At 50.0% G+C, this 23,633-nt stretch overlaps 1 protein-coding gene across 1 annotated transcript; it reads right to left on the bottom strand.

Annotated features, from left to right (window-relative positions):
* Positions 1 to 412: 412 nt before the first annotated feature.
* CGN (cingulin) lies at positions 413 to 23,472 on the bottom strand. Its single transcript, XM_067031847.1, has 21 exons — positions 23,387 to 23,472; positions 17,260 to 18,134; positions 16,431 to 16,531; positions 16,208 to 16,277; positions 16,017 to 16,106; positions 14,421 to 14,548; positions 13,647 to 13,779; positions 12,737 to 12,949; positions 12,150 to 12,298; positions 11,764 to 11,896; positions 8,604 to 8,804; positions 8,049 to 8,255; positions 7,418 to 7,675; positions 6,242 to 6,412; positions 5,571 to 5,732; positions 4,236 to 4,325; positions 3,686 to 3,769; positions 3,457 to 3,575; positions 3,027 to 3,135; positions 2,470 to 2,633; positions 413 to 2,155 (listed from the first exon to the last, which is right to left on the bottom strand). Exons 2-21 carry the CDS (start codon positions 18,118 to 18,120, stop codon positions 2,014 to 2,016), a joined length of 3,585 nt encoding a protein of 1,194 aa, XP_066887948.1. The 5' UTR covers positions 18,121 to 18,134; positions 23,387 to 23,472; the 3' UTR covers positions 413 to 2,013.
* Between the last annotated feature and the right edge of the window lie 161 nt (positions 23,473 to 23,633).

The raw sequence follows: 23,633 nt of genomic DNA, 5'->3' as shown, positions 1-23,633 counted from the left end.
TTCAAGGCAACACAAGGGCAGAGATGACAGAAACTTCCCCACCTCCCATGTAGGGACTGGGTCCCATGCCTGGTAAGAATGGATGGGTATCTTTGTGCCTGGGAGGTGCATGCTTGGGCTATCCCTATGCCCCAAAGGAATAAAACCCATTTCTGGTCTGTCTCCTTTAACTCTCAAAGAAGGCATTTCCTGGCCTTGCTATTCCCAAAAGTTTCCTCAGGAAAAGAATGGAGCTGCTATAAACACATCTCAGCTCCTTAAGTTCCATCTGATCTGTTGTAAAAGGCCTCTAAAAGTGAGGTGAAGAAAACCCCAGCTTCACCCTCTAAGCAGTACAGTAAAATGGTTTCTTTGTAAAATTTAGACCTCCAAATAAGTCAGGAAAAAGAATGAGAAGACAAGTCAAGGATTTCAGTATAGATATATAATTTTAATATTTAATTTAAAATAAATTCAATGCTGGATTGGATTGGGAGATAATATATGATTTGCAGAATAAAGGAAATTTTTTAAAATCATGAAATTACAAGTCATTGGTGAGAACAGGCTTCTCCCTCCTCTAGGCTTCTTACAGAGTCTGCTTAGAAAATAAGAGAGGTGAATCATCTCCCTTACCTCCTCCCACCAGAACGTGGCTCTCCCCAAATCCCAAAGGAGGAATAAGTCCACCATTGCCTCTTCCCATTTCTACCAAGAGTCAGCCTCTAGCCCCTCTGTATCAGGTCCAAGCTCCTGAGATAATGAGGGTCCCTCGGTTCCCTACTGAGTTTGGGCACATCTGATCAGAGAAACCACAAGTTAAGGCCCCGGAGACCAAAACCTTTGCTTTTCAAACTTGTGTAGATAGTTGTCAGGGTTCCAGGTGCAACCATCTTATAAGCACATCCATAGTCCCAGAGGGAGAGGAGGAAAGATGGAACCCCTGAGCAGAAGCAGCCCCGCCACCTTATCACGGCCCTCCCAAAGTCCCTCTCACAGGGCCTCATAGGCAAGGAAGCCGGTAGGTCTCTCGACCAGTCATTGGGGCAGCAGGGAAGGCAGAAGGGCCCGGTTGGGGAAAGGGTGGTCCTTGGAGAGGTATGAATGTGCAGGTAATAAAAGGCAAGAAGAGCATCCTTATCTCCTCACCCCAGCTAAGGCACTGAGAAGAAAGAAGGAACATAGAAACGGTAAAGATGGGAAGAGGAGGAGAAAGGATCCCTTGGATCCTGGCCTGGGGAAGACAAAAAATACAGGAATGGAGGGCTTCCCTGGTGGCGCAGTGGTTGGGGGTCCGCCTACCGATGCAGGGGACACGGGTTCGTGCCCCGGTCCGGGAAGATCCCACGTGCCGCGGAGCGGCTGGGCCCGTGAGCCATGGCCGCTGAGCCTGCGCGTCCGGAGCCTGTGCTCCGCAACGGGAGAGGCCGCAGCAGTGAGAGGCCCACGTACCGCAAAAAAAAAAAAAAAAAAACAGGAATGGAGACAGGTGGGGACTACCACATGGGCCCCATGACTGTGCAAAGAAGAGCCTCTGAGAAGTGGGTAGAGCCACGCCAGCATGTCCATTACCCATAATGTTCCCCTTACCCTGCGCCAGAATGGGAAGGAAATGAATGAGTTGCAAGAGTCAAGGGGGCAGAATCACATAGGGTATTTCCCTGAGCCTGGGGTTAAGGGCTAAAGAAATAAAGCTTATTATACATGGCAATTTCTATCCCTTCCTATCCTGCTCAATCCCCCTCAGCCTATATGCTGACCAACCTACTGCTGTGAGGGAGCAGAGGAGGGGGTCGGCACTTAAGGAGGGGGCTCAGTTGGCCTAAAATGCCCACTCCTCCACAGGAAAGGGAAAATGTGTCTACCGGCTTAGTGCTGATGCCTTTTTTATCGCCTTCACTCACACCCCTCCCTGTCTTAGGTCTGAATGACTGGGTCCCCCACAGGGATGAGGAATCTGAGGCTGGGCAGAGCAGAGCAGGACTGGCCAGGATAGGCCTCAGGTGTGGTTCATGGGTCCTTGTGGACCACGAGCTAACAGGAGCTAGTCTGCAGGTTGCTCTCCGTAAGCAGTGAGGCGATGGAGGAAGGATCGTAGACACTGTCAAATTCCTCATCTGAGCTTAGCCCTTCGTGTTGGAGAGTTGACTCAGCAGCTGAGCGGGAAGCTTTGCGCCTGAGTCAAAGAGGAATACTGGTCAGGGAAGGAGACAGAAAGATTTAAACAGCCTCCCTTTTCATGCTAAGGAAACTCCCAGTTCTCCTAACGCCTAAAGCTACTCACAAGATTCCCCCACTAATTAGAGATATGGGGAGATGGGGTACAGGATGGGGGCTGAGGTACTAAAAGACAATCATACTGGCTTTCATCCAGGAATGAGTGCCTGTGAAGTCCCTTCTTAGAGATCCTCCTCCCCATCCAGTTCAGGAGAGCCCATTCCCTTATTGCTCGGCTATCCCGATGGAACGGGGCAGAAGAGGAGCCTGTACCAGGAGTCCTTCTCCAGGACTTTGATCCGGGCCTGGAGCTGTTCATTGACCTCATGCTGTTCCTCCAGCTCACGCTGGGCCTTCTTCCTCAGGCCATCCAGTCGCTCAATTTCCTCTTCGGCTTCATCCACCTGCCGCTTCAAAGCCTTCACCCTCAGGCTTAACTAGGCAGGATACCAAGTCCCCACATTAGAAAAGGAGCTGCTGCTACCATGGCCTGGGATCCTCCCCTGCAGCAATCTTGACAAGGTATATACAGTTGCCCCTAGGAAAATGTTGAGACCATGGGCAAGTACCCTAACCTCTTAGGGTTTGTCTTGGGGATTAAATAAGTTAATACATCACTTAGAAACAGAGCCTAGCACATCATAAGTACTCGATACCCATGCTTACTATGACTGCTCTAATCTAGTCCTTTCAACTCTATAGTCTCTCTGACCTTATAGAAAGAAAGTCTAAGTTTAGAAGACCTATGAGATGGGACCTCTCTTGGCCTTCAAGCAAATGCATAGTATATACTTGCCATATGGTTGCCTGGCCCTAGCTGTCATCCTTACCTGGTCTTTCTGGTCATTCACATGCTGTCGTTCATCATCAATCTGGATGGACAGCTCTTTAACTCTCCGCTCCAGTTTTCGGTTGGTGGACTGCAGAACTGTCTTCTCCCTAAAAGGGTGGGGTAGGGGGATGTCTATGGCTGTTGTCATTTCTAAAGAAACTCCTACTTGGCCCCATACTGCCTCCAAGAACTCCAAGGGCTCAGCCATGAGCCCAACCATTAGACTGGGGAGGATCCAGGGCAGATCCAAAGAACGAGGTAGGTGGAGGCCATTCACATTTCAGATTTTCTGCAACTCTCTCTTCTCCCTATCAAGAGAAGAGGTCTCCCAAAAGATCAAGCCAGGTTGGCCATGTCTGAAGCAGAAGATGGAGGGACACCAGAGCAGAAAAGCCCAGAGGGAGAGAGAGAGGATGGGCTCATGTCACCTCTCTTCAGCCTGCAGCCGCTCCTGCAACTCCCGATTCTGGGACTCAAGCTGAGAGAGGCTAGCGCTGGGCTTCTGGAAGCCTTCTGAGCTGGCCAGCCGGCTCTTCAAGTCCTTGTTCTGAGAGGGACAAGAAGCCTCCTTGGTTAGCACTCAACCTGCAATTGCTTCCACAGTCATTTTACCCACCTCCTGAGGCCTATCCCTAAGACTCCTCCCCTCCCCCTCACCTGTCTCTCCAAGGAGATTTTGTCACACTCCAGGTCCTGCCGAGCAGACCTCTCCTGCATGAGCTCTGTCCTCAGCTGGTCCACCTAGTGGGGATGGGCCAGAGGAACCAGACTTAGGGAGGACTAACGATGAACCAGCAAGTTGAACCAAGTGGGGCAGAGTAGCTGGAGGGTGCTCTCTGAATCCCCCAAATTCCCAGGCAACTAAGAAATCACAGTCTACTCAGATGGGAGCGGCCACAGAATTTAAACAGGGCCTCCTCAGTCTCACCAGGAACTAACGTCCCTTCTGAATGGAAGCAGCCCAGACTCAGATCCACAGCCCAGGCCACCAGGATTCCTTCCTCCATTCAAACTCTGGCTTCTTTCCACCTGAGGAAACCCGCCAACCCCTCCCGAAAGCAGATGAGACCCTGCAGTAGAGCCGGCCACGCACCGATTGTGCAGCCAGAACTCCATATATGAAAGATGGGAAGGTAGAGTTGTTTTTGAAAGGGCCAAGAGGTTCTGTCGTTGGGGTAGACACGGATAAGGCATAAGGAGGGGTTACCTGGTCCCGACCACGATTCATTCTATCCGTCAGCAGCTCCACAGTGCTCCTCTCCTCATCTAACTCCACCTCCAGCCGTGAGACTTTTTCCTGTGGCAGAGGGCCAACAGGTTAATTCTGCCCCAAATGCTGGACACGAGAATGCCAAACTCTGATCAGGAGCCTCTCAGACACCAGCCTCTACAGGTTCTTCTCTCTCCCACATCCCAGAACCCATTGGTCCCTGCCCCTGCCCAGAGCCACCACGGAGCTAGCGCCCTCTGCTGCCCAAGTGAGGCATCAAGGGGAAGGGGTGGCCCTCTCTGACCTTGGCGCCTTGGCAGGATGACAAACCCCAGAATCTATTTCTCACTGGTGCAGCCCTATTTCCCAAATGGGAAAATAGAGAGAAACCCAAGTGCCCAGGCCAAGGCTGAGATAAAGACAGTCAGAAACTGAAGCATCAGGGTACAGATTGGGGAAGCAAATTCGAGTCAGGCAGTACCATGTAGAGGCTAAGACAAGACTGCCTGCATTTAAAAATCAGATTGACAGGGGCTTCCCTGGTGGCGCAGTGGTTGGGAGTCCGCCTGCCGATGCAGGGGACACGGGTTCGTGCCCCGGTCCGGGAAGATCCCACATGCCGCGGAGCGGCTGGGCCTGTGAGCCGTGGCCACTGAGCCTGCGTGTCCGGAGCCTGCGCTCCGCAGCGGGAGAGGCCACGGCAGTGAGAGGCCCACGTACCGCAAAAAAAAAAAAAAAAAAAAAAAAAAAAAATCAGATTGACAGCTTCCTAGCAAAGGGGCCACGGACAAGTTGCTTAGCCTCTCTGTGTCTCAGTTTTCCTCATCTATAAAATGGGGAAAACAAGCCTACTCATGCCATATGGTTATTCTCAGGATTAAATAATTCTTAAGTACCTGGCACACAGCACAATATGTGTTTGCTGCTGCTGCTCTTATTACTGTTGTTGTCGTTATTGCCAAATATAGCAAACTGAAGACCACTGTTGACTCTAAAGGGGAGAAGCCACTGCTCAGCTCCAGCCAACTGTTGCCATGCGGACAACTCAGGTCTCAAAGCCCAGTGTTATTATATTTTCCAAATGTATAAAAAAAGCCAGAAATCCAAAATTTTATGTGACATCTATAAATTTCTAAACAGTGGCAATTAATTCAAAGTTGTTTACAACACTGCAGTCAAACAAAACCCATCAGCTGTCGGCTGCCAGTTTCCTGTCCCAGAGGCTGGAGTGTCCTGGCTCTTTTCCCCACAGAAGTCCCACCTGTGCCAGGATCCAGACACCCTCATCTTCCCCATCCTACCCACCACCCATCACCCCCTCACTGTCCTCACCTCAAGGCCCTTGAGCTGACGGCTCCTGTCATCCTGGGAGCGTTTTTTGTTCTCTGCCTCTTGCTCCAGCCCCTGCAGTCGCTGGACCAGCAGCTCTTTGTCCAGCCGGGCAGAGTCCCGCTCAGCCTGGGATGCCTGCAGGCCCTGCCGCAGCCTCTGAGTCTGGTCAGAAGAGAAAAATGCAGCAGCTCAGATAAAGTAAGATGGGGGTTGAAGGGTGGGAGCAGTCCACCCCGCGGGGGAAAATTCTTCAACTCTGACATTCTTTAGAATTGCCAGAGCATGGTGATGATAAAAAGACTTGATTTTTAGCCCATATTCCTTATCGTCTTAAAATTCTCTAGACAAGTTTAAATCACCTGAGGAGTTTTTAGACTACTGATCCTGGATCCAAGCCCCAGGGTTTATGATTTAAGTGTACAGGAGGCATCTTGGGTGTTGAGATCTTTAAAATCTCCCCTGGTGACCCTAATGTGCAGCAGAGTTTGAAAATCACTGCTGTGGAGACAGCGCATCCTCTACTGTCTCTGCCTACAGTGGACAACTCCCCCCACCCTCCCCCACCGAAGTGATTAGACCTAAACCCAGGTCCCAGGATCCCTTGGTCACAGGTTAAGAGGTAATGACCTTCAAACCAAGGACGTTGGGACTCCTGCCATTTAGGCTCCTACCTCATCCTGAAGCCGGCTTAGCCCTCCAGCGGTCTTCTCAGCCTCACTGGCCCACTCCTTGGCCTGGCGCTGGGCATCTGCCACCTCCCGTCGGGCCTTTTCCTTGTAATCCTCCAGCTGGGCCTGGAGCTGCTGCAGGGCTTGCTTAGAGTCATGCCCAATCTGCTCCAGCTGAGACACAGAGAAAAGAGATTTTTCAGCACCGCATCTCTTTAACGGATGCGTCTCTCCCTTCTCTGGGCCCAGACTCCCAAGACTCTCCCAGAGCCTCCTTCCTGCCAAAGTAGCCCTCTCTTGCTCTTTCCTGGACCTAGGTCCCTAGTATGGCTGGGAGTAATATATAGACTTCCGGGGTTCAAATCCTGGCTCTACCACTTATTAGCTGTGTGACCACAGGCAAGTCATTTACCCTCTCTGGGTCTCAGTTCCCCATCTGTAAAATGGGATAATAACAGTGCACCTACATCACAAGGTTGTTGTGAGAATTATGTTAATTAATTATGTAAAGTACTTACAGTAGTGCCTGATACAAAGTAAACCTTAAATGACCATATTTCAGCAAACCCAAGATACCAATGATTATTACCAAGAAAAAGAAAAATTTGCCAGTTGAACTATAACATACTGTCAATTATAAGACACAAATCAATTTCAGAGACGATAAAAAGTACATTTTAGAATTGATGAAATATATAAGGTGCTTGCTCCGGTTTTATAAATAAGCGATTAGGAGGAGAACCTTACCTGAAAAAAAGCAATTTATCTCCTTTTCTTCTCCTTCCCTCCCCCAAATATAAAATTCTACCAATGAAAATTCCTGTTTTTAGGCCTTATAGACGTCTAAGGAGGGATTATAGGCCTTTTTCCTTCCCCTAAATATAAAACTCTACCAACAAAGATTCTTATGTTTAGGTCTTACAGACTTCTAAGAGGAACTCCAGGAGACATTCTCCAAGAATCAAGATCATAAAGGAATGGGATGTAGGGGGAGGTCAAGAACACTGAGGGGAAATAGGAAGGATGCCACTCTGCAGATGTAGACTTGGCCTCCCCAACAATGAACTTGAGGGAAGCAAACACCACATGCTGTGACCCCACTCCCTCCCCTGTCTGCCCCCAGGCAAGCATCTGTATAAGTTGAGCCTCTTGGTGAGGCCAGGCCAGCCCGTGCCCCACCTCCTTGTTCAGCCGGTCCACAGTTCTGTCCAGCAAGCGCTTCTGCTCCTGCAGCTCAGCCTTGCTGCGCCGGAGCGCCTCCCGCTGCTTCCCCTCCTCCTCCAGGGCCCGGTTCAGAGCCTGCTGCTCCTGTCCCAGGCGGGCCAGCCCCCGCTGGGCCTCTTCCAGCCGTGCCTCCAGTGCCCGCTTGGCTGCTGCCAGGCTCCCCTCCTCTTCCTGAGCTGTGTTCAGGGCCTCCTCTAGCCGCTGTTTCTCTGCCTGGGAGTGGGGAAGGTGACGGACGTTGGACTGAGAAGATGCAAAGCTTGGGCTCAAGCCATTTGGAGGTGAGTAGGTGGGAGGGAGAAGGGAGAGGTGTTTACGAAAAAGGTGGGCGATGAAAACAGGCTCAGAGGAACCAGCAAAGATCAGAGAACATGCAAAGAGTGGGAAATGGACAAAAATACCAGTGCAAAGGCTGAGACATTCACACTCAAGCACACTCCAGGAAATAAATCCGAGGTTAACAGAGGACTAGGGAGGCAAACAGAAGCACGCTACAGGCAGAATCAAAGTGATGGCTGAGTATTTGGCCAGGGATGAGAGGAGACAGGGCCAGGAGGAAGCCAACAATGTCAGCAAAAGCACTGACCTCTAACCGCTGCACTTTGTCCCGAAGCTGAGCCTCCGCCACTTCCCCACCCTCCGCCAAGCCTCGTGCCTCCTTCAGCTGCTGCTCCAGACCCAGGATGCGCCGTCGGAATTCATCATTTTCCTCCTGGGTCTCCCGAAGCGTCGTTTCCACTGCTGTCCGACGCTGCCCCAGCACTGCCACTTCTGCCTCTGCTGCCATCTGAGCCTGAGGCCGGTTCAGGGAGAGGTGGCTCAGACCCCAGGGCTCAAGGTCATTGGCGACTCCCAGGAAAGCCACCCCAAAGAGAGCTCACACGAACCCAGGTGTGTAGAGGGGTAGTGCCACCAGCCAGAGGCTTCCCTTAGAATCCCACCCCTACAGAGATGCAATGGGTGTCACCAGGTACAGCCCAACCTCCCCCTGCCACATCCTGGCTACTTTTAACCACACACCTAGGACCAAGGTATTTGGTCTATACATACCCATGATAGGTAATTTTCCACGCCCTCTGGCTCCTCAGCCCTCCAGACCCCTCAGCCTCCACCTCCTAAGCCCTGTGCCCACTCCCCTTGCCTTGGAAGCCTCTTCACAGTCTTGTCTCAGTTGCTGGAGGGTCTTTTGTAGCTGGAGGTTCTGCTGTTCCAGCCCCCGGCCTCGTTCAGCCTCTACCCTCAGCTGCTTCTCCAACTCCCGCTCCCGGTGTCGCCTAGTCACCTCCTGCCTCTGCTGCTCTGCTTGCACCTCCTTAAGTTCGTCCTGTGTCTGGCGCAGCTCCTAGAAGGGAAGGGAAATGGTGACAGGGCAGAGAGAGCCAGCCTGGGATAATAAAAAGTGGAGAAACTGAAACTCTCATACATTGCTGGTAAGAATGTGAAATGGTATGGCCACTTTGGAAAACAATTTGGCAATGTCTCAAAAAGTTAACCATAAAGTTACCATATGACCCAGCAATTCCACTCCTGGGCATATACCCAAGAGAACTGTATAAATATATGTTCACAAAAAACTTGTAAGTGAATGTTCATAGCAACATTATTCATTACAGCTAAATACAGAAATGACCCAAATGTCCATCAATTGATAAACAGATAAAAAATGTGGTATATCCATGTAGTGGAATATTATTCAACCATAAAAAGTAATGAAGTACTAATACTTGCTACAACATGGATAAACCTTGAAAAACATTATGCTAGGTGAAAGAAGCCAGACATGAAAGGTCACATATTATAGGAGTCCAATTATATGAAATGTCCAGAATAGGCAAATCCATAGAGAGAGAAAGTAGATTAGTGGCTGCCAGGAGCGGGGTGACTGCTAATGGATACGGGGTTCTTTTTTGGGGTGATGAAAATGTTCTATAATTAGATAGTGGTGATGGTGTTGGTTGTACAACTCTGTGAGTATACAAAACCCCACTAAATTGTATACTTTAAAAGGGTGAATTTTATGGTATGTGAACTAAATCTCCATTAAAAAAAAATTACATGGAGTGAGAACAGATGAGGGTATGCATAAAACAGGATTGGCTATTTTTTTTTAATGTTGAAAACCAAAATATGTGACACAATAAACATTGGTGCTGCTCTGATTTCTTTTTTAAAAAATCAAAATATGATTTCTCGGGCTTCCCTGGTGGCGCAGTGGTTGAGAGTCCGCCTGCCAATGCAGGGGACACGGGTTCGTGCCCTGGTCCGGGAAGATTCCCACATGCCGTGGAGTGGCTGGGCCCATGAGCCATGGCCGCTGAGCCTGCATGTCCAGAGCCTGTGCTCCGCAACGGGAGAGACCACAACAGTGAGAGGCCTGCGTACCACACACACACAAAAAAAAAAGATTTCTCATTCTAATTCTTTATCTATTAGCTACTTCTGAAATTCAGAAAGTATAATTAGGCTGAAAGGTTATATGTATATAGTGAGTCTTCAGTGTAAGACACTAACATACTAATTACAAAGAAAAAGCGGGGACTTCCCTGGCGGTCCAGCAGTTGGGACTCCATGCTTCCACCACAGGGGGTGAGGGTTCAATCCCTGGTCGGGAAACTAGGATCCCACATGAGGTGTGATGCAGCCAAAAATAAATAAAATTTTAAAAAATTTTTTAAATAATAAAAAGGAAAAGAAAAATAGCACAGTGTATGGTCTACAGTGGACTGGGTTAGTCTATTTTCCTAATGTATATCTTATTGATTGATTAAATACTTAATAAAATTAGCTTAATATATGAAATAAATGAAACACCAGTTATTACTTTTTTGCTTTTTTGCTTTACCCAGCATAATAAGTCAACTGAGATTGTCCAGAGGAATGTCCAAGTTCACTATGTCAGCTAATACAGTTAACAGACTTCAGACTATCCTTGATATTTGTTAACTTAAAAACAGTATAGTAAAAATTAGGAGTACTTTTGTTTTCACAACCACCAAAGTATGTTTGGTTAACATTTATTATCTTTTTCTCCACCAAATATTTTGCATAAGCTCAGGCTTTTATTTATTTGGAAAAATCATCATTCAGAGCTATATTTCTTTACTCATTTAAAAATATGATTTGGGCTTCCCTGGTGGTGCAGTGGTTAAGAATCCGCTTGCCAGTGCAGGGCACACAGGTTCGTGCCCCAGTCCGGGAAGATCCCACATGCCGCGGAGCAGCTAGGCCCGTGAGCCACAACTACTGAGCCTGTGCGTCTGGAGCCTGTGCTCCGCAACGGGAGAGGCTGCGACAGTGAGAGGCCCGCGCACCGTGATGAAGAGTTGCCCCCTACTCGCCGCAACTGGAGAAAGCCCACGCACAGAACAAAGACCCAACACAGCCAAAAATAAATAAATAAATTTAAAATATATATATATATATATATATGATTACCTTGATTACAATTAGGTAGTCTTGTAGTAAAAGCATGATAAACAGGAACTGATTAATTAATACTTGTTAACTGAGCACCTACTACATATCCAGCATAGCAAATGAAAGAACATAAACCCAGAAGGATTCTCAGGAGGCCACAAATGCCAGTTCTCTATAATTAATGAAAATACTTTCTAATTTTCAAATCATCTGAAATAATTCATTGCTTTCTTGTCCTTCATAAACTGATACCAGGAATATGAAGAAATATTTATGTGTTCAATTTTATGACCTTATTATTCATAAAATATCCATGCATGATAAAACATTTAGCTACCTGTCTAGATTCTGTACTCTCTAAGGAGCCTTCAAATTACAATTTGGCTTCCCAGGTAGGTCAGCTGGCCATGCCACTGCAAGTGTTCCAGTCCATGTGACAACACTACTCATTGTAAGTTAATAAACTGGCATTCTAACTGTAAATGTTTGTTTCATAAGTGTAGTTAATGAGTCCCCTCTGAGAGACAGAGCAACTCTTGCTATGCTGACCAAATTAGGTTTCCAAGCTTGCAAAAGTGACCCTGGAGTTTCACAAATCCACCTCAATGCTGCGACCCATGAGGTCTCTTGGGAGGCAGCCAGCAGCCTCTGGCTATAACCCAACCTGGCCACCGAGAGCCCTTTCCATTATAAACTTCTATACTGAATGAGGAGACCAGTCCTGCTAGAGTGTGTGCTGGGAAGAGATAAGGCTGAGCAGGCAGGATGAAGCCTGAAAACCAAGCACACGGGAGACAGCCACACAAGTGTGGAGGCCCTCGTGGACAGCTGAGGCAGATGCCCATCACCCCGACCTGCCCTATTGCCCCCCAACTCCCAAGTACCTTCTTGAGCTCCTCCACCTGGCGAATATCTCCAGCACCAGCCTGGGCCTGCCCTAATTCCCTCTGCAAGACCTCTATCTTCTCCCCAAGTTCCTCTTCCATCTCTTCCTTCTCCATCCGCAGCTGCAGGAGTCTGAGCCCAGAAAGGTGAAATAAAAGGGAATGGGAACAGGGTGAAGCCACCTGCCTGGGAGAGGTGAGCAGGACGATGACAATGAAAACCACCTCCCTGGAGGCAGTACACTGGGCACCCACCCTCAGGAGGGCGGGAGGTGGGGATGGAGAAGGGCAGTTTGAGAAATGGGAAAGGAAGGAACACAGCACTGGCAGAAAAGAGGGGGGATATAAGCATCACGGATAAGCATCCTGTGGGGCAGTGTCCTTACTCTTGCTTGGTGGCTCTAAGCTCCTCCTTGTTCTTCTGAAACATGCTCTGCCAATGCCCTGTCTCCTCTGAGGTCTCCTCCAATTCCCTCTGCAGCTCCCGCACGAGGGCTGACATCTTCTGCCTCTCGGCCTCCAATGCTGCATAATCCTAGGGAAGGGGAGAGTAAGGGGCCAGGAGGCTCGGAGGGAAGAGCTCACTCCAAACCAAAGTGTGAGTGTGTGGAAGGGGAGGCTCAAGTCCAGAGGCATCATGCCCACTGCACACCCTGACACCCGGGGTACCTGGTGCAATGCTAGCAGAAGGCCCCCGTCCCAAGACACAGTCTGCCCATTTGTCATCTACAGGAAGCCTCCCCCGGTTATTTCCCCATGGGACTTCCGTCACACATCCTCATGGGACTTCTGGCCTGCACTCCTTCCCTCTGCCCTTGTAGGTTTCCTGAGCAAGGTTTTCATTACATCTCACATGTGTCTTTCAGGGGGAGTTCCGGTTATGACCATGAAAAAATCCCCAAATACCAAGACCTCAAGGCAGCCCCCTTCCCTGGGGGTGCTCTCTTTTCCCAGCCCTGCTCTTGTCGCGTGCCTGGGCTGCATCCTGCATGCTCCGGCGAAGCTGCTCTGCGTCCCGCTGGTACTGCTGCCGCACATGCTCTACCTCCTGGTCACGGGAGGCCACCTCCTCCTTCAGGGCACCCTTCAGTGCTGTCAGCTCCCGCTCCCGCAGCCTCAGATGCTCCTCTACCCGCTGCTTCCCCTCTAAGACCTCTTCCAGAAGCTCCCGGGTCTCTACCAGGTCCTGGGGAAAGTGAAGGTGGAAGTACAGAGGTGACCACATTAGGATCCACCTGTCCATTCATTCATCCAGTCAATCAAAAATATTTACTGAGCACCTCCTATCTGTTAGGGATGGTACCAGGTGCTCTCTGCTCTCTAAGATGCCCCGTTAGGATAAAGAAAATCGGACTTTCCTGGTGGCACAGTGGTTAAGAATCTGCCTGCCAGTGCAGGGGACACGGGTTTGAGCCCTGGTCTGGGAAGATCCCACATGCTACAGAGCAACTAAGCCTGTGCGCCACAACTATTGGGCCTGCGCTCTAGAGCCTGCGAGCCACAACTACTAAGCCCACGTGCCACAACTACTGAAGCCCGCGCGCCTAGAGCCCGTGCTCTGCAACAAGAGAAACCACTGCAATGAGAAGCCCGCCCTCTGCAACGAAGAGTAGCCCCTGCTCACCACAACTAGAGAAAGCCCGCGTGCAGCAACAAAGACCCAACACAGCCAAAAATAATAAATAAATTTATTTAAAAAAAGGAAATCTACCATTCTGGGCTCTAGTGCCACGCCGCCATTGAGTCGGCCTGAAAGCACCCTAAGGGATACCTGTAATCAGCTACCTACTCCCCATACTTTAGGGAAACTGCAGATGAGCAGACTTGAGGATGCTCTAGCTGAAAGGAAGCAGAGGCTAAGGTACCCCAATCCTACTCCCTACCTTTATTAGCACCTCTTTAGCAGGCTCAGGACACTGGGCCTGTTTCAGCTTGTCCTGCAGCTCCATCACCTGCGTCTCCAGCCCATGCCGTACCCTTTCACCCTGGTCCAGGAGGAGCTTCATGTTCTGGAGCCTAATAATTAATTATAGACAACATTATTGAGCACTATGTGTAAGGCCGTTTTCTAAACACTTATATTAGTTCCTATAAACCTCCTTCAAGTCTTTGTTCAAATCTTAACAAGGCCTCCCCTGACTACTTTGTTTAATATTGCAACCTGCCCCCCTACAACCCAGCCCTCCTGATCTGCTTTAACCTATTCTACTTACCACCTTCTCATATGTAATACGTTTACTTATAGAATATGTTAATTGTTTACTGTCTGTGCCCCCTCATTAGAAGCTATACTTCATCTTTATGGTTCACTGATGAACCCCAGGAATCTAGATCAGTGCCTACTACACAGTACTCATTGCAAAAACTTCTGCTACATGAATGATTAAATCCTCACAACAATCCTGTGAGGTAGGTACCATTATTAATCCCATTTTACAGATAAAGAACCTGATGCACAGCGGCAAATCCAGGGAACCTAAGTCATGTGCTATTAGCATTACTAATAGAGAAGGTAAAGAGAAAGGTCCTGTCTTTAACCTTCTCTGTCTGCCCCTTTCAGCTTCTGGAGATATCCCTGTCTCCCCCAGCCCTGGGGGAGCCTCTAACTCTGGCTGAGGCCCTCATGAAGCCCTGTGAGCGCCATCAGCTACGCTCACTCCTTGGTGTTCTGCTGGGCTTCCCCATTCCTCCTCTCCAGCAGCTCCTGCAGTTGGCTGCACTCTTCTGCCTTCTCCACCAGCTGCCGCTCCAGCACAACACGGGATGGCTCTAGTTTCTGCCGTTTCTGGCAGGGGAAAAGAGAGTAAAACAGGTGGAGAGTAGGGAAAGCCTCTCAGATGGACCAAAAATAATGGGAATACCTAACATCTATTGACACTCACTATGTGACAGGCACTGTACTAGGGACCTTATGTATATTATCTGCATTTAATCCTCATAACAAGCCTTGGTACTTGTAATGGTTTAAAATATGTCCACAAATTATTTGACATTTCTTTCAAAAGGTGAAGCCTCTCTCCTTGGGTATAGGCTGGACTTAATATAGGCTCCCCTTGAATACAGGCTGTCTCTTCTAACAAATAGAAAAAAGGGGAAGTGATGTGTAGCTTCTGAGACTAGGTCATAAAAAGGCATTGCAGCTTCCTCCTTACCTCCTCTCTTGGATCACTCACTCTGGGGGAAGGTAGCTACCATATTGTGAGGACACTCAAGCAGCACTATGAAGAGGTCCACATAGCAAGGAACTGAGACCTCCAACTAACAACCATTGAGTAAGCCATTTTAGAAGTAAATCCTCCAACACCTGTCAAGTCTTCTAATGACTACAGCCCCAGCCAATACCTTGACTGGAAGCTCATCACAGACCCTGAGCCACAACTACCCAGTTAAGTGGCTCCCAGATCCTGGGCACTCAGATACTGGGTGATGTTTGTTTCGAGGTAATTTGTTACATAGCAAGAGATAACTAACACAGCACAATTATTATCCTCACATTACAGTTAAGGAAACATAGGCTTAGAACAGTTAAAGAATTTGCCCAAGGTCAGTTACATAGCCAACAAGTAAGAGTACCAGGATTTGAATTCAGTTTGACTCCACAGCCCACCGCTCAACCAGTACATGACACTGCTTTTCAGGAAACAAGGGGAGTTACAATCTAACACTTACTGAGCACCACCTATATACAAGGCAATACTGTGACAGGTGGAAGCAGTATAAAAAAAGAGGAGTACGTAGGCTTCAGCGTGAGACTCACCTGAATTTTAACAGTCCTCCTCTACAACTTACCACCTTGTGCAATTCACTTAATCTTTCTGATCTTCAACTTTCTCATCATACAAGGGTCAAGGATGCCTATTTTACAGGGTCACTGGAATTATTACATATTACTCGGGATAGTACCTACTATAAAAATTAAACTCAATAAATGACAGCTACTATTACTGCCATCATTACCATGATGATGCCAAGAACTGAGGTAAATAATTTACTCAAGATTTATACAGCCACAGTGAGTGTTAGAACTAGGACAGGAACTTCCAAAGGAAATGGAATGAAAAGTAGTTAGACCCCTGATGAATGTGCTCCTCCTCTCTAAGCTCCAGAGAACCCCAGTAGTCCTTCCTGGGACTAGCACATACTCTTGTCTCACAGGACACACGCTCATTCCATTGCTTGGAAGGGCCAGCCCAGGTCAAGGTTCTTTCCCCCTGTGGCCCTTCATCCCTCCTGCACCTCTAACCTCTCCTCACCTTCACTTCTTCATCCAGCTTTTTCTGTAGCTCCTCCACTTTTTGGGTGAGTTCACCCTGCCCTGCCTTCGTGGAACCAGAAGAAGCCATCTGCCAGAGACACGGGGGGAAGGAAGCGAGACCACATCCAGATCCCAAGGCCCACAAGGCCCTAACCCTGCCCCCTGCCCCACCTTGAGAAGGCCACTCACCACCAGAGGCTGCATCTGCTCCAGCACCAAACTGACCTTCCTCCTCACAGAGGTTTCACTTTCTGAGCTTCTGGAGGATAAAAGGACAGATGCAAAGGTTAGGGGAGGAAAGGGGTAGCAGAGAGGAGGGAAGGAAGGGTTAAGAGCAGGGAAGATGGGGAACAAAGCTAGAAGGAAAAGAAGGGAGGTGTGTGACGCTGCTTTTGGGAGGGTCCCCACTCACCCCTCTCTCAGGACGCCGTAGATGGTGGCCTTCACGTGGTCCACACTGCCTGGTGGGACTGCCTCCTGCTGGTCTCGGAGAAGGTCTGGGGTTGATTTGAACTACAAAGAAAGTAAACCCAGAGCACTAAGAAGACTACAAAGATTACGCCAGAAGCGTGTGTGGGGTTCAGATGGAAGAGAAGTGGCAGCTGGGAGACGAGGCCCTTCAAGCGCGATGAACAAGCCTGAAGTGGGGTAAAGAGGCAACACCTCTGAGGCCGGAGCAACAGGCTAGGAAGGGGTCCAAGCAGGGCACACCTCTCACTATTGCTGCAAACCAGAGTTTGCTCGACAAACAGATCTCGACCAGCGTGAGCTGTGTCACAGGTTATTTGTCACTGACGGCAGTTAATGTACTAGAATTTGTGAATGATTTACTTTTAGAATGGGCTTAACTTTGTCTCAGAGTAAAGTCACTCCCCCACTCACTCGCATTCCTGAGTGGGAGACAAAGTGGGGAGTTTTGGCAAGAGCACCAGGGAGCCACTCATATCCTCCAAGCCTGCCTCACATTCACTGCAGACCTAGCAAATGCTGGTGACTGAGGCACAGTTAATGGTTGGGCAATGACAAGTAACTCTCCATGCTTGTGAATGGTGATTTCATAGTTACTTCCACTTCCTTTAGAATTTTGCCCATGGAAGTGTCTTGTACATGTGAATACCATCTATTAAGTAGATGGATAAAGTAGAGGACAAAAATCATAGGAATCAACATGGAGACCCAAGTAGGTCGGGGCTGATGAGAAGGGGCCAGGGCTTGGAAGCCACAGAGGGGTGAGGTCTGACCTGTAGCATGGGAGGGTCCTGTGCTCTCCCCCGTAGCTCCTCAAAACCCTGAAGGACCCAGTCCTGGGTCTGACGGGAACGGCTAAAACCACCAAGACAGCTCTGGGCTGACTGTTTCAAGCTGCCCGTGTGCTGGTCATGCTTTGTGCTAGGGGTCCAGTGGTTGGGGGACCAGCGCTCCCGTTCCTCAACGGTGTCCCGTGGGAGCCGGTTGTCCAGGCTCTGGCTCCGCTTGCGCTGTTCAGGGGGCAGCATCCGCGTGCGGCGGCCAGTCCGGCCCCGGGCCTGGCCCCCATGGTGACTGTCAAACTTGTTGATGAGGGAGTCCACCGAAGACAGGGGGGCAGTGTCAATGGTGCTGCCCGGGTAAGCTCCCTGGGGGGTTAGCTCCAGCAGGCTGGTGCTCCTGTTGCTTGGACCCATAGGGGCAGGGCCTGCCAGTGAGGCCTGGGACTGGGAGCGCAGTAGCCTTCCATTCCAGTGGGCCCCGGGCTCCTCATCAGATGTGCTTCCCTGCGAGGGGGCAGGAAACTCCTTGGCCTGAGAGTAGGGGCTCTCGGGAAGTTCCGAGTCAGAGCTCAGAGCTCCTGGGGCCCCTCGGTTGTTGGCCCCCTTGATCTGGACTCCAAAGGAGTCGCTGCCTTTCTCTCCACTGTTGAGCACCACAAAGGGCTGCCCAGCGATGCCCTGCACACGCACGGCAACCCCGTAGGTATTGGCTCTTGCATCCTTAGCTGGGCGTCGTCCACCACGACGTAGGGTGCCCATCTCTGCATCACACACTGGCTCCGTGATGAAGCGAATCTGGACTCCATGGTCTACAGGGCCCCGGGGCTCGGCCATGGTGGACACCTGCTCCATGGGTAGGAGGGGTCCTAGAAGATGAAGAGTTTAAGCTGAGAGACTAGAAGCAGAAACCCAGAAACCTCCACTTGCCCAGCTTTTGTGAGGCTGACTGCCCTGCCAATCCCTTCTACACAAAATAGTGGTTCTCATACTTTATCTGAGCAGCAGAATCACCTGAAGGACCAGTTAAAACAGACCGCTGGACCCTCTGCCCCCAGAGTATCAGATTCAGTAGGTAGCCCCAAACTGAGGATCTACAGTTCTAACAAGTTCCCAGCTGATGCTGATGCCGCTGGTCCAGATTCCACATTCTGAGACCCACTGACCCAGAAGAATCCATTTCCTCTAATACAGTCCTGGGGAGCTTGGTTTTGTCAAGAGTTTAAAGATTTTCCTTGATCTTCACACGTACACATATAGCACTACCATGTGCTTCTCCCACCCCCAGGGAAGGCAGAACCCAAGCTCCACCTGCAGACACCTCCAACCCAATGGAGAATAGGGGCCTCCAATCCCAGAGCTCATTTCAAATACAGAAGACCCCAAGATATGTCATCTCATTTCTGGGAGGATACTCAAAGAAACTAATAGCAGTGATGCATCAGGGTTGGGGGAACTGAGGGCTGGGGACAGGGATGGGAGAATGACTGGCTTTCTATTATATACCTTTTTGTCCCTTTTGAATCTGGAACCATGTACTACCTATTCAAGAAAACATTTAAGTAACATTTAAGAGTACCAGTCCAGGAGTTAGTCCCCTGGCTGTCCAGTGGTTGGAACTTGGTGCTCTCACTGCTGAGGCCTGGATTCCATCCCTGGTCAGGGAACTGAGATCCCACAAGCTGCATGGTGCAGCCAAAAAAAAAAAAAAAGATTATCAGGCCCCAGGACAGGCAGACTTGTCCCATCTGAGGGCCAGAGCCAAGACCACCTACAGGCCAGCTCCCTGGGTCTACATTGCCTAAGCTCAGAGTCAGCAAATGGAATGTGTTTCAGGTATTGCTTATTGCTCTGGCTCCAGGAACTTGGGGGGAGAGGTTCTCCTCTAAGCAAATAAAAATCCAGCTTTCCCACCCCTTCTGCTAACCTCCACCAGGGCCTAGCACCAAACTGGAGGAGGAGCCTCTGATGTGCCAGAGACACAAACATACCCTGCTCAACCTCCCAGTGGAGCTCTGGGCCAAGGAAACTTGGCAAGGCCCCTTTCAGGGATTGTAGAAGTACCAGGAAGCTCAGGAACCCAGGAGGGGTGGGGAAGGGAGGGGCAGAGCTCCAGGTGAGAAAGGAATTGGAGGAAGAGCATTCCTAGTAGCATTCCCAACCCCTCCCTTACAGAGGAAGATACAGGGGGGAGGAACTCCTTATCAGCAATGGTTCTTCACCTTTTTTGGTGTCTGAGAAAATAATGAAAGCAATGCACCCTTCCCCCAGGAGACAGCCCACCCAAACTTTTACCACAGAATCTCAAGAGGTCCTTAAGGCCCACCCATGAACCCAAGGACCCGATCCTTCCACTATGCAGACACTGGGGAGGACTTTAACCAACCACTGACTCAGATACCCCAGAAAGCAATATTTTTAGTTGGCAGGGCCCTATGTTGGAATTCGAGTAAGAAATGGGATCAGAAAAGAAGCTACAAGGCAAAGGGGTAAGTTCTCCAAGCCACTCATCCAACAGAAAAGGCACTGGACTACAGTCAGGATCTGGCTTGGAATCCCAGCTTCTGACCTTCACTTGATGTATATAACCTTGGGCAAATCACAACTTTTCCCAGCCTGTTTCCTCATCTGTAAAATGGGTATAATAATACCTCATGAGATAATTACCTGTGAAAATTAGATAGTAACAATTATGTGGGTATACACAACTGTAAAAATGTATCGTTATACACTTAAGATTTTTGCACTTTATTTACTTAGGTTCTACTTCAATAAAAAGAGGGAAAATGTCAAGATATTAAACATGGCACACCTAGCAGCATAAGCCTGTCACAAAGCTGACAACAAATGTTATCCTGCACACATGCTGCTCCTTCCAACAGGACCTCCCTGGCTTCACCTGGTTTACAGAAGGATGTCACTTCCTAGAGAAGCCTTCCTTGACCATTCCTTCCCACAAACTAGATCAGATTCACATTATACACTCTATAGTTGGCCTTCAGTGAGTGTGCCTCAGTTTATTTATATATTTATCAGACTGATGATTTGTTTCCTATCTGTCTCCTCCACTAGATTATAAGCTCCTGGAGGGAAAAAAAACATTGCTCTCAGCTGACTCCTGTGTCCCCAGGGCCTGGCAGATGGTAGATGTCAATACATATCTATTAAAATTTGTATCCCAAACCAAGGCAGACTCAACACAGCAGTGGGGAGATTTCCCAAGGATCCCGCACAGCCATTTCTTGTTTGTCCTAGTAACAGGACCTCTTCCTGGCCTGGACTCCCTGTCCTATTCAGTCATAATTTTGGAACCAGATGTGCCTAGAAGTCACATGATATATTCATGATGCAGCTCTACCCTGACAGTACATCTATTGATCTTTCAGATCCAGGTCAAGGAGTTCCCAGCCTAGTTCCAGAGAGTGCATAGCCCTTGCCTGCCCAAGAGCACCAAGCTGCTCAGAGGCGGCACCAAGTGTACCCCTAGGTCCCAGTGACTCCCTAACCTCAACCCCATTCAGTCCCAGGACATGTGGGTCAAGGGCCAGGAAGGCTAAAGGGATCTTTGGGGTGGGTCAGAAAGCAGGGCTCTAAATGATTCAACATGGAAAACCCGAAACCTATCCGCCTTCAGTTACAGAGGACAGCGGGGCGGGGCCAGGGGAGCAAGGCAGCTCCAAGGCCTTTCGTAAGCCCCAGAGGCAGGTAAATAGTGATCTAGTGCCAGGCAACAGGGAGCCCAGAGCCTTTCCTCTCACCAGATGTCTGACCCTGCTTTTCCCACCAACTGTACTCTGGGAAGAGACTAGGCCACAAGTTAATTCAGCTTCATCTTTCTGCCTCTGTCGTTCCTGCCTGTAAGGAGAGAGAGAACATGGCACTTGTATCAGGCAGCCACTTCTCCCTGAGTTAATCATTAGCCTGCCCTGCCCCAATTCCATAACCTCTGGCCCAACCATAAGCGTCTGGCTTCCAACTAGGAGTGACAGGGTCTCTGGACTCCTGGCAGGAAGTGGGGGTGGGGTGGCTCCAGGTGTGCCCAGGAAGAACTGGTATACATAGGGCCTGGCAATATGCTAGATGCTATATAATTGGCAGATGCAGAAAATGGGTGAACTAGAGGTACAGAGATTATACTCCCCTCGGAGGAAACAAGGAAAGCAAATGGTGAAAACAGAAAAGGACAGTTCAATGACCTTGCCCTTTTGGCTCCTATTTTCTCATAAAAAGTTAGCAAGATAAGGTTGCCCGAGGATCCAAAAAGAACACCCCATGTATACTCCTGGCTCAGTCCACTGGAAAAGTCAAACCTGAGCACCAGACCAGAGCTGCTTGGCCAGTGGGGAAAAAAACACAATGAGGAACTGGGCCCCTGCAAACTGGCTGGACTGGTTTGAGAGGCAAGGGAAAGGGGAGGGCCGGGGAGACTCCACTGGCAGCTTGTGAAGCAGACCAGAGAAATTCCACACCACAGAGGAGGCAGAGGGGCAAAACCATGGGCAGGGACTCCGTCCAGCTTAGATGCCAAGGCCAAGGCTCTGAAGGAAGAGGCAAAAGGTGGGGAGGGAACAGACAGGAACAGATACACAGTGTGCCTGGTGACTGACAGGCCAGTGTGTAACAGAAGACCTTGTCTCCCTCTACCCCTCCCCCTAAAGTTCCCAAGGTTGCATTCCAGATCCCACACTTAACCTGGGCCACCTCCCTGGCCCTCAGTTCTCCCCTTCCCTGGCGTGAAGAGAAGCAGCAGCCCTACCCCCTCCTCACCTCCCACATGGGTGATGGCATGCAGGTCAGCCTGGGGAAAGCAGGAAGGGTTCTAGGAAGCCAGAATCCTCTTAGGGTCAGGCAAATCTCTGGATTAGCAGTCCCCTAGAGCCAGCCCCCCATTTCCGAATATCCAGGATGAAAAAAGAGGTAGAGAGGCATGTGCCAACAACATAGCAGTTGCTAATTATTTCCCAATTACAACAACTCTCCTCAGGCAGGGCATCAAAGGGGCCAAGCTAAGGTTGGCTCTGGTTCCCTCACCTGCCTAAGGCAAGGAAATCTGCCTCAGAAATTTTGACTCAGCCCTGATGTGCACCTCTCATCCAGCTTGGAGATTAGAGGTGCTGAATCTCCTAGTCCTGTGGTCTCCTTAGGAGTCCTGCTTATTTCCTGCACCAGTGCCTATGGCTAGTCTGACAGCCACCATGGTCCAGCTGTCAGGGATGCCTGGTAGGGTTTCAGGGAATAATGGGGAATTTCTGAGAGGCATCAGAGAAATTGGTTAGGCTCCCAAACCTCACCCAATGGCCCCATCTAGAACCACAGAAGTATGTATGCCTGGGAGGAGGGCTTGACATTAGCCCCCAGAAAGAGGCCTCATTAGAAAGAAGTATTTCTACACATTTTGTAGGCCTAGGGATCTAGGCTTACTCAAATCCCTCTCTTGTAGAGCACTCTCTCAAGAGGAAGAAGGAAACATTCTCCCTGGCAAGAAAGCAAAGGAGGACAAAAACTGAAAGACTTAGTTTCACACCTAGCAAAGAGATGGGGGTGCCCTCTCGCTCTACCTCTCAGTGTCTATTAATTGCACCTGTCTTGCCCTATAGATGAATGGTTAGAGAAAGATTCCACACTTCAGAGCCACCTCAAAGCCAGAGGGAGGTATCAGCACTGGCTCAGAATGGCAGTCGGGTAAAGGACCTCAGGGAAACAGCACCTTTCCACGCTCTCTCCCTTCCGTGTCTGAACCTCAGGCAGCAGTTCCCTTTGCCCAACTGAGACTGACTCCTTCCCCCCCACCATTCCGGTCTCCAAGAGAAACTCTGCCCTGGGGACTGGAGTCTGACCTCCAGAGATATATTGGCCCTGAAACGCTTCCATGCCCTGGGAATAGCCTTAGCCTCAGGTTGCCCCTCACCTGGCACCTTCCCAGGCACCTGGGTGTGGCATTTTCGAGGAGGAGCCAGCTCTTAATCAGTACTCCCACCCTAACTTGACCTCCCCTCCTCCTCTCGCCAACTCAGCACCTGTGCCCTGGGTATCTCTGATCGCCTGGACTCCCGCCCCTCAGGGGTACACCTGAGGGCTCGCCTGCCTCTCAGGTGCCCTTGCGCCCGCCCGGTTCACTCACCCCAGCCGGGCTCGGCGCTCCCGGGCTCGGGCTCGGGCTCGGGCTCGGGCTCGGGGAGAGATGCACGCGCGGCTCCCGGGCCCTCCCCCTCTGTCTCTCGGCGCTCCCTCCTTCTTTCTCCCCCTCCCACCAACCTGTTACTCCCCTCCGGAGCTCCACCTCCATTGGCCGTCACCACCCGCCCCGCCTTACCCTTCCTCGGTTGGTCCGTTTCCCGAGAGGGGCGGGGCCACCGCTGCAGGGACCC

The sequence above is a fragment of the Kogia breviceps genome, chromosome 1 (genome assembly GCF_026419965.1).
Source record: "Kogia breviceps isolate mKogBre1 chromosome 1, mKogBre1 haplotype 1, whole genome shotgun sequence".
Taxonomy (NCBI): domain Eukaryota; kingdom Metazoa; phylum Chordata; class Mammalia; order Artiodactyla; family Physeteridae; genus Kogia; species Kogia breviceps.
Note: the sequence above shows the minus strand (reverse complement) of the source record. Positions and strands in the feature narration are given on the sequence as shown.

Bases quoted from the DNA above. Each gene is read 5' to 3' on its own strand.
- CGN (XM_067031847.1), bottom strand. From the start codon at position 18,120: ATGGAGCAGGTGTCCACCATGGCCGAGCCCCGGGGCCCTGTAGACCAT. The intron at 14,549-16,016 runs GTGAGGAGAGGT...TTCCCCTGCCAG, and splicing joins AGCTGGATGAAGAAGTGAAG to AAACGGCAGAAACTAGAGCC. The intron at 8,256-8,603 runs GCAAGGGGAGTG...AACCGGCCTCAG, and splicing joins ACTGTGAAGAGGCTTCCAAG to GCTCAGATGGCAGCAGAGGC.